At 53.5% G+C, this 13,013-nt stretch overlaps 1 protein-coding gene across 2 annotated transcripts; it reads left to right on the plus strand.

Annotated features, from left to right (window-relative positions):
• The first annotated feature begins 236 nt into the window (after nucleotides 1–236).
• Nucleotides 237–5,113, plus strand: ZNF70 (zinc finger protein 70). 2 transcript variants are annotated; one of them, XM_060029466.1, is made up of 2 exons: nucleotides 237–326; nucleotides 3,716–5,113. In XM_060029466.1, exon 2 carries the CDS (start codon nucleotides 3,779–3,781, stop codon nucleotides 5,111–5,113), a length of 1,335 nt encoding a protein of 444 aa, XP_059885449.1. In that variant the 5' UTR covers nucleotides 237–326; nucleotides 3,716–3,778. The 2 variants fall into 2 exon arrangements, with proteins under 2 accessions (XP_059885449.1, XP_059885448.1); XM_060029465.1 differs by lacking the exon at nucleotides 237–326 and adding an exon at nucleotides 2,841–3,009.
• Nucleotides 5,114–13,013: the final 7,900 nt, after the last annotated feature.

A 13,013-nucleotide genomic window follows, 5' to 3' on the forward strand; every position in this document is an offset into this window, starting at 1 on the left:
GGGACGCGCTCGAGGACGGCCCGGAGCCCTGAGTCGACTGGACGACCCCTCCCGACCCCAGTCCTGCGACCCGGATCCCGGCGTCCAGGCGGAGACACGTACTGCGCGGCGGGACCAGCGAGACACTGGCCTCCGCGCGGCCTAGAGCGGTCCCGGAAGTGCCGGGGAGGGGGCGGGGCTCGGGCGCTCGGGCAGCCGCGGGCTCCGCGTCAGCAGCCGCAGCCGAGCGAGGCCACGGCCGCGGGCAGGAGCAGCTCAGGTGCGGCCCCGCCCTGCTCGCCCGCGGCCCCGCCCCCGCTCAGGTGAGCGGCCCCGCCCCGGCCTAGGTGAGTGGCTCCGCGGCAGCCAGTGTGGCCACCTCTCCCTCCGGTGGCGTAGGTGGGGGCGGCCCCCGTCCGTGGAAGCAGGTGCGGGTCCGCGGCCGCTCGCTGGCCTCCAGCCAGGAGGCCCTGACTGGCCCGAGGGTCGGCCGGGTGCCCAGGCCCTGGGGGTCTCAGGAGGATGGAGTGACGGAGGCAGGAGGAGCCGGGGAAGGCCAGAGAGAGGTGGGAAGTGTGGGGTTCCAGACCTTTGGATTTTCGGTCCCAAAATATTTAAAACATCGTTGGTCACAGATAAAGTATCGCTAACTTTTTCAACACAGTGGAGACTTCAGCGTGTAGCTGGTACATAGTGGGAATGGAAAACCCCCGAGGAGGGAACCTCGGAAACACCAGGATTTAGCAGGTGGGTGGAGGCACAATATCCAGATACAGAGAAAGAGGGGTCAGAGGGCATGAAAATTTGGGGGGGAAAAGAAACCAAGGGGATGAAGTGGGGCGTGGGAGTGGGGTAGGTTGGCCAGCAACGTGGGTTAGTGAAGGGTGGGCTCGTATTGTCACATCGTCCAGTTTTTCATGAGAAAACCTACTGAGTTTTAAATATTGGCAGCTAAGTCAAACAAAAAGGAAAAGCCTGACTCTTTGAGAGTCAAACACAATGTGTCTGTGGCAGGATCCCCAGAGTGCCAATTTGCAGTCTCTGAAATGAAGGGTTTTGAGAGGGATGTCTTGGGGAGGCCTTCCAGAGGGGAGAGGAAGTGAGGACCCAGAAGAGAGGGCTTGGCTGTAAGGAGGTCATTAGATGCTGGAGCTGAAGTCCCAGCTGAAATTGGAAACTTGAAGTTTGTCTCCGTGCCAGACACAGTCGTATGATTTTCCTTGGCAACATTCAGCATCTTAGGAGGAGCTGGCAGAGGAGGTGGGTAGTTAGTGGCAGGGCAGGAAGGTGAGGAATGTGATGCTGGTCAGCGAGCTGGTTGAAGTGATGCCCATAGTTAGACCCACTGTAGTCTAAGCTAGATGGGGAAGGGGTGGACCAGGGTGAAAATGGGACGTGAGGTTTGAGGAGGTCGGGTGAGGCGGGGGGGAGTGGAGACTGTGGTTGTGAAGAGGAGTGGGAGTGATCACAGGCTTTTTTTAAAAAAAAATAAATTTATTTATTTATTTATTTATGGCTGCATTGGGTCTTTGTTGCTGTGCACGGGCTTTCTCTAGTTGCCGCGAGTGGGGGCTACTCTTCGTTGAGGTGCACTGACCTCTCATTGCGGTGGCTTCTTTTGTTGCGGAGCACGGGCTCTAGGCACGCGCGCTTCAGTAGTTGTGGCGTGGGGGCTTCAGTAGTTGTGGCACACGGGCTTAGTTGCTCCGCGGCATGTGGGATCTTCCCGGACCAGGGCTTGAACCTACGACCCCTGCATTGGCAGGTGGATTCTCAACCACTGCACCACCAGGGCAGTCTGACACAGGCTTCTTGAGGATATTGCAGTTCTGTGCTTTTTTTCACACCTGGCCTTTCTACTGGCTGAAAATTCATTAAAAAAAAAATTCTAAATAGGAATGATTTCCATCATGACTATTCTGATTAATTTAGTATGTCTTTTTGAGGCAGTTCCTCTCTGACTTCAGTGTAAGGATGATAGTACCTTTGTATGGAGTCCTGAGGAGTACATGAGATATGCTTGTAAAAGGTCTAGCTGTGCCTTGCACACAGTAGTTGCTCAATAAACTCGAGTTGTCATCATTATGGTACCTGAAGAGTTTCCCTGGAGGTTGCATAGCAGTTTGTGGATGGGGTCCTGCGGGGCTCCCTCTGGGCCCCCACAGTGGGTTGGGGGGCTGAGTGGGGTGTTCTAGCCTCCTTCCTTGTCCCTCTGAAAATACCCCCTTCGACCGGAGCAGCTCTGCTTTTGTATGTTTCATTTATTCATATCTCCCAGGTAATTGACTTATTTGAATAAAGAGTACTTTTGGCAAAATAAAATAAAAGTGTGGGGCTTCGCTGGTGGCGCAGTGGTTGAGAATCTGCCTGCCGATGCAGGGGACACGGGTTCGAGCCCTGGTCTGGGAAGATCCCACATGCCGCGGAGCAACTAGGCCCGTGAGCCACAACTACTGAGCCTGCGTGTCTGGAGCCTGTGCTCTGCAACAAGAGAGGCCGCGACAGTGAGAGCCCTGCGCACCGCAATGAAGAGTGGCCCCCACTCGCCGCAACTAGAGAAAGCCCTCACACAGAAATGAAGACCCAACACAGCCAAAAATAATAAATAAATACATAAATAAAAATTTAAAAAAAATCCTTTAAAAAAAAAAAAGTGTGGTAAGCAGTTCTAACACAAACACAAATAACTTTTCCTCCATTCAATCATTTATTTATTCAATAAATGTGTGTGTAATGATTGAGTGGCTGTGCTGGGAGCTGGGGATTCCAATATGGCGGAGCCCCGGATTTGCCCTTGGGGAGCTCGCAGGCGGTGGTGGGGAAAGTCCTGCCATGACATTTGCCTTCCAGGTGGTGAGTGCTGTGATGGACATATGCCCCGTGCTCCACGGTCACCAAGGCCACGTGCCCAAGATTGTCAGAGTCTGAGGGTGCAGGGAAGAGGGGACATTTGAACTGAGTCTGGAAGGATGAGCAAGTGGCCATGTGAGAAGAGTGGGGACCAGTCAGGAGGAAGAAACAGCAGCATGTGTGAGTGGTGGAGCTGGAAGTTTGGGGATGTGTGGAAGGAGAAGCAGGCGACAGGGCCACATGGCCGGGTGTGGAGGACTTGGGCTGCTGCAAGCTCCTGAGAAGGGGGATGCCACGATTAGGACTGTGTTTTGGGCGTTTGACCTTGGCATCCACGTAGAGAACGGGCTGGGGGGAGGGGGGAAGTTGGAGGTAGGCAGCCAGCGGGGAGGTGAGTCACACGGAGGCCTGAGCTGCCCAGTGGCAGCGAGGAGAGAGGGAGAGACCCCTTCAGTAAAAACGGGAAGTGGACAGGACGGGGTGTGCCGGCGGGAATAAGAAGGGCTGACTCCCAGGGCTCTGGCTGGGGCTCTGGGCTGGAGGCCTGCAGCCGACCGACCGTAGGAGTGTGCTCTCTCTTTCCCAACAAGACCCCAGCCCCAACCTCCTCTGGTAGCTGGAGTCTTGCCCCTTTTTCAGAATGTCTCCACTTCCTGTCCTTGCCCACCTTTCTGGACACCCTGAGCCTTTAGAGTCTGGACACCACAGTGTGTCATTGTCTGTCTGTCTTCCTTGCAGTTGTTTCTGGTAAGTCAGACTTGTCTCTTAACTCAGTAAGGACCATCTCAAGGGCAGGATTGTGTCTTTGGTTATATCTGCCTTAGACTCTGGCACCTACTAGGTGCTTGACTTGCTGACTTGACAGTGTCTCTTGTTTTCTTTTCAGAATCTGAGAGCAGTAAGTGTGTCCCAAAGAGAAACAGTCACTAGGGGTGAGCCCGGACCCACAATGGATATTCCCCCGGCAGCCAAGCTGGGTGAGGCCTTCGTGTTTGAGGATGGGTTGGAGATGCAGACAAACCTTTTCCCGGAGGAGGACCCGGGGGACCCTTTTCTTCAGGAAAGGGGTTTAGCACAGATGGCTGTCATCTACAAGGAGATCCCTCTGGGGGAGCAGGACGATTATGAGGGGAATATCAGTCTGTGCTCAAGCCCCATCCAGCATCAGAGCATCCCCCCAGGAGACAGACCCCAGGACGATGAGCCATCCAGCCCAACCTTCCTCCAGAAATCAGACCTGAGTATGTGCCAGATAACCCACAGCGAGGAAGCGTCTGGTAAGCCCGATGGGGAGACGGCGGGCAGGGGGGACTCGGGACCCGAGGGGCCTCACAGGACTGCACAGCCAGCCAAGCCCTACGCGTGTCGCGAGTGCGGCAAGGCCTTCAGCCAGAGCTCACACCTGCTCAGGCACCTGGTGATCCACACGGGGGAGAAGCCCTACGAGTGCTGTGAGTGCGGCAAGGCCTTCAGCCAGAGCTCGCACCTGCTGCGGCACCAGGCCATCCACACGGGGGAGAAGCCCTACGAGTGCAGGGAGTGCGGCAAGGCCTTCCGCCAGAGCTCTGCACTCGCGCAACACCAGAAGACCCACACCGGGAAGAGGCCGTACGCGTGCAGGGAGTGCGGCAAGGACTTCAGTCGGAGCTCGAGCCTCCGGAAGCACGAGCGCATCCACACCGGGGAGAAGCCCTATCAATGTAAGGAGTGCGGGAAATCCTTCAACCAGAGTTCGGGCCTGAGCCAGCACCGGAAGATCCACACGCTGAAGAAACCGCACGAGTGCGAGCTCTGTGGGAAGGCCTTCTGCCACCGGTCCCACCTCATCCGGCACCAGAGGATCCACACAGGCAAGAAGCCGTATGCATGCGAGGAGTGCGGGAAGGCCTTCAGCCAGAGCTCCAACCTCATCGAGCACCGCAAGACGCACACGGGCGAGAAGCCTTACAAGTGCCACAAGTGCGGCAAGGCCTTCAGCCAGAGCTCCTCACTCATCGAGCACCAGCGCATCCACACCGGCGAAAAGCCCTACGAGTGTGGCCAGTGCGGCAAGGCCTTCTGCCATAGCTCGGCCCTCATCCAGCACCAGCGCATCCACACGGGCCGGAAGCCCTACGTGTGTAATGAGTGCGGCAAGGCCTTCCGGCACCGCTCGGCCCTCATCGAGCACTACAAGACCCACACGCGGGAGAGGCCCTACGAGTGCAACCGCTGCGGCAAGGCCTTCCGGGGCAGCTCGCACCTCATCCGCCACCAGAAGGTCCATGCGGGGGACAAGCTCTAGAGGAGGGGCTGGTGCCACGGCCCGTGCCTCTGCCAGCTGGAGCCTGGCCCCCCGCTCATCTGTGAGGCCTGCCCGCCTCCCCAGACCAGTGCCTCCTGGAAATGCCCGCCCACCCTGGTGGCAGGGTCCGGCCCCCCGTCTGCGGCCCTGGCCCAGCAGGGGGACTGGGTAGGGTGGGGAGGGAGGCCAAGGGCCGGGGCACCAGGGCAGAGCTGGCTCTCAGTTGTCTCGTGCTCACCTGTGACCCAATGGGGTTTAGTTTTGCCCTCTATTCGCTTTTTCCAGAATCCAGAAGAAGAATAAACGTCAGAGGGAGAAAGTGGAGTTAAACCCATGAAAATGTCAGATGAGCTCTAACATCAGGCACTTTTAGAAGAAGTAACCGTGTTCGCGGTCCAATCAACTGAAGGAAAATGGATCCAAAGTAGACGCGTCAGCAGCCCACCTCGGGCACTGGTGGGGACGGCCAGCTCAGGTGACAGAGCAGAGGGAGGGTCTGGAGGACTCATCTTGGGTGTGGGGGTAAGGCCCCCTTGTGCTCTCTCAGCCCTTGACGTGGGTTAGCTGAGGGCGGTTCTGGCCGGCAGCTCTTCCAGGAGGTGGAGGCGTGGTCCTGGAGGCCGGCAGAAGGTGCAGCCTGGCTCTGGCTCAGCCCGGGCAAAGGCTCACTGCCCACCCGGGGGTAACCCTCCACCAGACCTAGGGCCCCAACCACAGTGTGCCTTGGACATCATCGGGGCCCGTCTCTGGTCGGTGCTTTGCAGCCTCCCCTCCACCCTCCAGTGCAAGGGGATAGAAGGTGATTCGGTCAGGTCTGGGTTCAAGTTCCAGTTCTGGCCCCTCCCTCACCTTGGTGACCCCTTCCGTGAGGTGGGCATATTGGGACTGGCCACATTCCCCTAAGGGCTGGCGCAAGGCTCCTGTTCAGAGTGGGACCACGCATGAACGTGCTTTGTCGGCTGGCGATTGAGGATGGAGACCCACAGTGACCGCTGCCCCACCTGCAGGGGAGGTGCATCCCTGTCTGGTTCCCGACATGGCAGGGCCCCCCCCTTCAGCCAGGCTTTCCCTCCCTCCCTCCCTCCAGCTTGTGTCCTGGGTGCGGCGCCCTGGGCACGGCGCCCTGGGCAGGACACTTCCTGCACGCCATCCCCGCAGCGGCAGTGTGTCTGCGTCCTGTCCTTCTCTCTGTCCTCCCCACTGGGGGTTGTTTAATGGGGACCATTGTCTGCGTCCTGCCCTGACCAGTTCAGTTGGGCATCCCCAGAGGTGGGGCTCCGACAGTGGCATGTTTTTAAAGCTCCCCAGGTGATTAGAAGGTTCCCCTGCATAGCAGGCTGTGAGCCCATGCTGGCTCCCAGGCAGCCCCAGCATCTCCCAGATGGCATCGTCCAGAGCAGAGCTTGAAGGTGGCCATCCTGTCTCAGATCTCTGCCCACCACCCCAGGGATGGGCTCAGGCAGTGCCGTGTCTGGCTGGTTGGTAAGCGTTTGTCCCAGGCCTTTGTGTGTCCACGAGGATCTTTAGTTCTGGCTCCCCGGGCTCCTCAGAGCTAGTGTGGGGAGTTCGCAGTCAGAGCTATTTTGAAGCTTTCTGAGTCTCTGGCTGAAATCCCACGAACCCATCATGGTCACACTAGTTATTTCAGCTTATGAGAAGCTCAGCTGGGCAGCTGTGTATAGTTTAGATGAATGAAAATGGGAAAGCCATAGTGGTTACTTCTTAAGTGGAACTTGGTAGGCCAGAGATGGTAAAACGACAGGTCTGTTGGGCTGGGAAGATCGGCTCTGTCCAGCTCCTCTCTGCTGTGTGAGTCTGTGGAGCATTGAACCAGCTCTCCAGGCCCCAGCAGAGCCTCTGCATGAGCAGGTGGACCAGCCCGACCGGGCAGTGCCAGGCACTGTCTGCAGGCAGCCTGCACGGATGGTCTTCGGTCACCAGTGAGAGTACTGACACCCCTGCTCAGTGCAGGTGGGACATTATCCCCCCAAGATCTACCTCCTCACCCCCTGCTGTCCCCGCATTTGGCCTCAGCCTTGCCAGTTGTCTGCTTCCTACCTTTGATGTCTGTCCCTGCACACTGTGCACCAGCCAAATTTTTTTTTCAGGCATCACTTTGCACATGTCACCACTCTCCTTAAAACCAACCTTCAGGGGTCTTCTGCACGTAAACCCCCATTTTAGCCAGCCTGGGTTACCCGCGCGAGCAAGTGTCTCGGTGTTCCCACCACGCCCAGATGCACCCCACTCACGCCCAGCTTCTCAGCTCATTTATGCTGTTCTCACATTTTTGAATATGCACTTTTTCTCTTCCTCCCCCACATTCCCCTTTCTTCCTTTTGACTATGTAACATGGAGATTAAGACCCCCTTTCTGAAGGGTTGACAGACTCTCACAAAACCATGGTCAGACCAGGCAGGTACTTTCTTTGTAGGAAGTGTGAGCAGAACCTTGTTCTTTCAGTTCAAATTCTTTCACTGATTTCTTATGTATTTTTATTTTTTAATTTTTTTTATTTTTATTTTTTGCGGTACACGGGCCTCTCACTGTTGTGGCCTCTCCCATTGCGGAACACAGGCTCCGGACACTCAGGCTCAGCGGCCATGGTTCACGGGCCCAGCCGCTCCGCGGCATGTGGGATCTTCCTGGACCAGGGCACGAACCTGCGTCCCCTGCATCGGCAGGCAGACACTCAACCATTGCGCCACCAGGGAAGCCCTGTATTTTTAAATCTTTTCATTTATTTAGGTTCTCAAACAGTGTGATGTTATAAGAGATCATCTTGGTAATATTTTAATCATCCTTGAGTTTAGTTGTTTGTTTTTGTTTTATTGTCCTACATTTTTTCCTTCTTCTAGTTGTTGAGTGTTGCAAAGGTCCAGTTCTTGGTTCTGTTTACTAATTGAATTGTTTGTCAAAGTACATGTATTCTGCTCTTTTCTTTCTTTTTTTTTTTTGACTTAATACTTTACATTTCTTAAGATTATTTAGATACAGTTAATCATTTTTAATATTTCTAGTAAATGGGGGTACTTTAGCCTATGATTTTTTTCTTACAGTGAGAGCTTTTTCTGCACTCCGTAATGTTGACATGTGTTGTCTTTTGCTGTTGTCCTTAGGACTTTCCCTTTGGCCCAACTATTATTATTGTTACTGTTATTATTAATTTAATATTTCCCAGTGATGACTGCTGAGGTTATGGCTTTTACTTCTTATGGTACATAGTGGTGTCAGCATTTCTAAGTGTCCATAGAACTTCTCTGGGCCTGAATATATTATCAGTTTTTATAAGACATTTGTGTACCCTCAAGAAACGTGTTTTTACTCCATCAGTTCTATTTGTTAAATCAGTTTTTATGTGACTTTATTCAAATCCATACTCTCTCTAACTTTACTTCAGAGTTCTTAACCTGGGGTCCAAGGACTGCCTGGGAGTCCATGAGCATGCAGGGGTTTCAGAGGTCACGGATGCCGGGCATTGAACAAAGCTGTGTGGATATGTGCGTGCATAAATTATTCTGGGAGGGGGGTCTGTAGCACTCACTACATTTTGGAAGGGCTCTGTGACCCCAAAGTAGGTAAGAACACTCATTTACCTAGTCAAATCACAGTCTGATTTTGTGTTTTTTTCTTTACGTATTTCTATTTTGCTTTAATTTCTGTTTCTTTTTTATGTATGTTGTTGCTTTGTGAGTCGTGCAGTTATCTTCTTAATAGGCAGGGTACAAATGATCAAGTAATTACCATGTTTGGGGCATATATGTTTAATAGTGACATATCGAAAAACTGTGCCTTTTAGTGCCCTCTTTGCCTCTTTTAATGCTTCTAGCTTCAACTTCTCTTTTCCAAATATCATAATGGAAGCCCCTTGCTTTTTTTGAATTTGCATTTGCATGAGAGTTTATTTAGCTCGGCATTTTATTTTTAAAATTTGTGTACATATTTTGCTATATATCTGTAACTTATAAACAGCAAATTGTTGGATTTTGTTTTCTGATTCTTTCTGTAATTCTTCTCATATAAGTTCTATTATTAACATTATTGTTTAGAGTAAGGCATAAATTATCTTCATCTTAATATTTTAATATATATTAACTCATTTAACCCCAAAAGGTCATGCTCATCTCCCCCCCACCGCCATCTCTATGAGTTATTATCCATGTGTAGAGCATCACTTCTGGGTAGACTAGAGGTCTGCCATTGGGCACACCTGCTCCTCCTGGTCTTCATCAGTGCCAGGCTCTGTCCTGAGCCCCTCTTGCAGCCACATCCTCTCGCTTCAGTGTCCTTGGCTGTGATGTGGAGGAATGATGTTACCTCACAGCCTCGTGGGGCTTGGAAGACTAAGGAGTGCAAACCTGTGTGGAAAACTGAAGGTGTAGGTGATTATTACGCTCTCAGTATTGTGAAATATTCCTTTGATTTTCTGTTCTTCTTAATCCCAAAGTTTGTTCAACATAACTTAGAACACTACATTGTGCTTTACTTCTTAGAAATAATATGCGGTGCAGCAAAGAGCTAGACGTCAGGCCCACCCTCCCTGAGGGAACCCACACAGTCATGTGAAAGAGAGGTGGGGACCCTGATCTTGTGCCCCTCTCCCCATCACCTGTCTGTCCCAGGATGGTCCCCTCAACTTTCCCCTTTCTCCCCTGACTCCTCCCGTGGTGGAGGCAGAGGCTCCAGAAGATGGTCACTCTGGCCACTCCTGTTGCAGGTGGGAACCGGAGGCCAGTGGTTTACCACAGGTGCAGTGGTTTAGTGTCAGATCTACCGGCAGCCACGGGGAGGAACAGTTCAGATGTGATGCTGGAGCCCCAGCCTGCTGCTGCCGGGACTTCTTAGAGGCCACAGTGGGTTCAGTCACCACGGGCCGAGGTGGAAACCAAATGGCCTCTCTGCTCAGAGTCGCTCTGCTCTTGGGGCCAAGCGGATGCTCACCAGCATCACACATGTCTGGATGTATTTGCCATCGACTGACACCCACCTTACAGGGGGTGGGGAAAGACACCCCCCTTCTTTTGGGGGAACCCCCTCTTCAGTATCTGATAACCAGGAAACCCAGTCAGGAGGTGGCCTGGGGAGTGTGGAGTGCGGTGTCTTGAGATGGACCATCCCTCCTGCACCACAGGCCAGACGCTCTCCCAGTGGCCAGGATGCCGGTGGGGCTGTGTGCTGGAGACCCTCCCATGTCCCACCCCCTGCCCCCATCTGCCCTGGTGGGCATCTTCCTCTGTCACTCACCTTCCTCGGCTCCTGCTCGCTGGGAGGTCTCTGCCCTCTGGGGTCCAGAGCACCAGCTTGAAAGGCTCTCCCCACACCTTTCAATCCCTGCTCCCTGTGCTGCCACCCTCAGCCAGGCCAGCTCTTCTTGCAGAGATGACAGGAGCACCTCTGTCCTCCCCAGCCTTCACTTGGGTCTTCCAGCTCCTGGACCCCAGAACTGAGAGGGGGTCATGAGCAGCCACAAACGAATGCGCTCCCTACATAATCCTCACGTGGCCTCATCTGGAAGAGGGAGCAGCAGCACTGCATGGCTCTTCTCCCGGGACCACAGGCACCCCCAGAGCGAAGAGCTGTCCTGGGCACGTGGTCGGAAGTGGTGAGGGGGCCAGTTCCCCTCCTGGAGGCTGGTGGGGCCTCATGGGGTTTTATGAACTGGAGCCTCTACCTCCTGCCGGCGGCCCATCCGCATTCCCAACGTGGGCCTCGCTTCCGCCATCCTCCCTTCTACCCGCTGTGCCCTGGAGGGGAGTGGCCTGCAGGTGTCATGGGCAGCTGCGTCCCCCGCTCCACCAGCACTGCCTCGTGAGCTGGCAGCTTCTTCCTGAGTGCCAGCTGCGCTCTTCAGCCTCTTTCTGTCGCCCGTTGTTTCCTCTGGTCTCGCTGATCACAACCAGGGTCTGAAGACCCCTCCTTCTCTACCTTCTCATACACCTATCCCCCCAAGTCCTGCCCACAATGTCCCTAATGCCACCCCCTCCTCTCATCTCACTGCACAGCCCCCTCCCTGGCCACCCACCCCCGGCCTTTCTCTCCACCTCAGCCAGAGTGATCCTTCTGCCCGGCAGCCTGATGGGGTCAGCCTCTTCCACAAACACCCACCCTGGTTTCCATGGAAACTGGTGTCAAGATGCTTCCCGATGATCGGACACCTCCTCCCCACCAGGAGCTCCTGTGTTCCGAGCAGGCCTTCATCCTCAGGGGACCCTTTCCCATCTGTAGAAAGAGCCTGGGCCAAAGACGGTGGGGTTCTCGCCCAGGGTCAGCAATTCTGAGAGGGCCAGGCCCCCTGATCCAACCTGCCCCAGCCCTGTGCTGTGTCCTGGGTGTCAGATGCAGTAGAGCTGGGGAAGGAGGCTGAGTTTAGGGTCAGGGCCAGCACTTCAGTTAGTGGAGACTGAGAAGAGAGAAAGGGTCCAGGAGAGGGTCACCCTCTTTTTTTTTTTAATCAACATATAGTTGATTTATAATGTTGTGTTCGTTTCAGGTGTACAGCAAAGTGATTCAGATAGATAGGTATAGATAGATTCTCATTCAGATTCTTTTCCATTATAGATTATTACAAGATATTGAATTTAGTTCCCTGTGCTCTACAGTAGGTCCTTGTTGTTTATCTATTTTATATATAATAGTGTGTACCTCTTAATCCCAAATTCCCAATTTATCCCTCCCCGCCTTTCCCCTTTGGTAACTATAAGTTTGTTTTCTATGTCTGTGAGTCTATTTCTGTTTTGTAAATAAGTTCATTTGTATCATTTTCTTGATTCCGCATATAAGTGATATCATATGGTATTTGTCTTTCTCATTCTGAATTACTTCACTTAGCATGATCATCTCTAGGTCTGTCCACGTTGCTGCAAATGGCATTATTTCATTCTTTTTATGGCTGATATTCCATTATGTATACACACCACATCTTCTTTATCCATTCAGTTATCTTCAACCATTGCCTTCCAGCAGGGGGGCATCCAGTGGGGTTGATCTAATTGAAGGTTTCCTACCACTCTAGCCCTTTGCTGGGTGTCAGGCCAAATGACCTGAGTTTGTGACCAACGGTTGAGAAGCCTATTGTCCTGTGGCCACTCAGAAGCTGTGACCCACACTCCTGGGCTGCATCCTGTGCCCCACTGAGCTTAATTAGCTAAACTGGGACTCCTGTTCCTTATCTTACATGTGGAAAATCACCTCGAAAAAGCCAAATCCAACCTCCTTGGTAATAGTTTGTCCGGGAATGTTGGTTGTAACTACTGCAGGCCACACCTCCACTGCCACCTCACCTCCCATGAGATTTCTCCTATGAAAAGCCCTCAAACAGACTGAGGGGTGGTCATTTTTGAAAAACATGACATTGGGGTCACCCTTGGGAGGCCACTCCGAAGCAGTAGTTCTGCCCTTTAAGCTGTCGTGAGGCGGGTGGGGAGAGGACAGGATTTCGTCCCCTCCTGACACTTGGAAGCAGGAAATGTTTGGGGGGACAGAGAGTTGAGTGTCCAGCCTCACTCTCACCGGATGTGGGCTCTGGGAGAGGTGAGGGTAAAGGAAAACTGGTTCCCTCCTTGCTGACCTGTAACACAGCCTGTACATGCCTGCAGTGTTTGCAAGAGTGTTTGTATTTAGTCCTAAGCGGTCACAGCTTCTGGGTCCTTCGGAAATTGATTTCTTTTATACATCCCTGGACAGGCTTCTCTAGCTTCACTGTCCTGGGAGCAAATCTCACTAATCCTGGGAGCCCTTGCCCTGCAGGTTGCTGGTTGGAGGGGAGAACTTCTGCATCCTTCTGTGTCACCTCTCCCCAGCAGCCATCCCAAAGGAGCTGCCTGTGTTCTCACTGCTGATCCACCCCTCTGGTTTCACCCCAGTGTGGATGGGGCCGACCTGTTGGGTCCCCACCTCCTCC

This window comes from Delphinus delphis, chromosome 13, assembly GCF_949987515.2.
Source record: "Delphinus delphis chromosome 13, mDelDel1.2, whole genome shotgun sequence".
In the NCBI taxonomy this organism is placed as follows: Eukaryota; Metazoa; Chordata; class Mammalia; order Artiodactyla; family Delphinidae; genus Delphinus; species Delphinus delphis.

Bases quoted from the DNA above. Each gene is read 5' to 3' on its own strand.
- ZNF70 (XM_060029466.1), top strand. From the start codon at position 3,779: ATGGATATTCCCCCGGCAGCCAAGCTGGGTGAGGCCTTCGTGTTTGAG.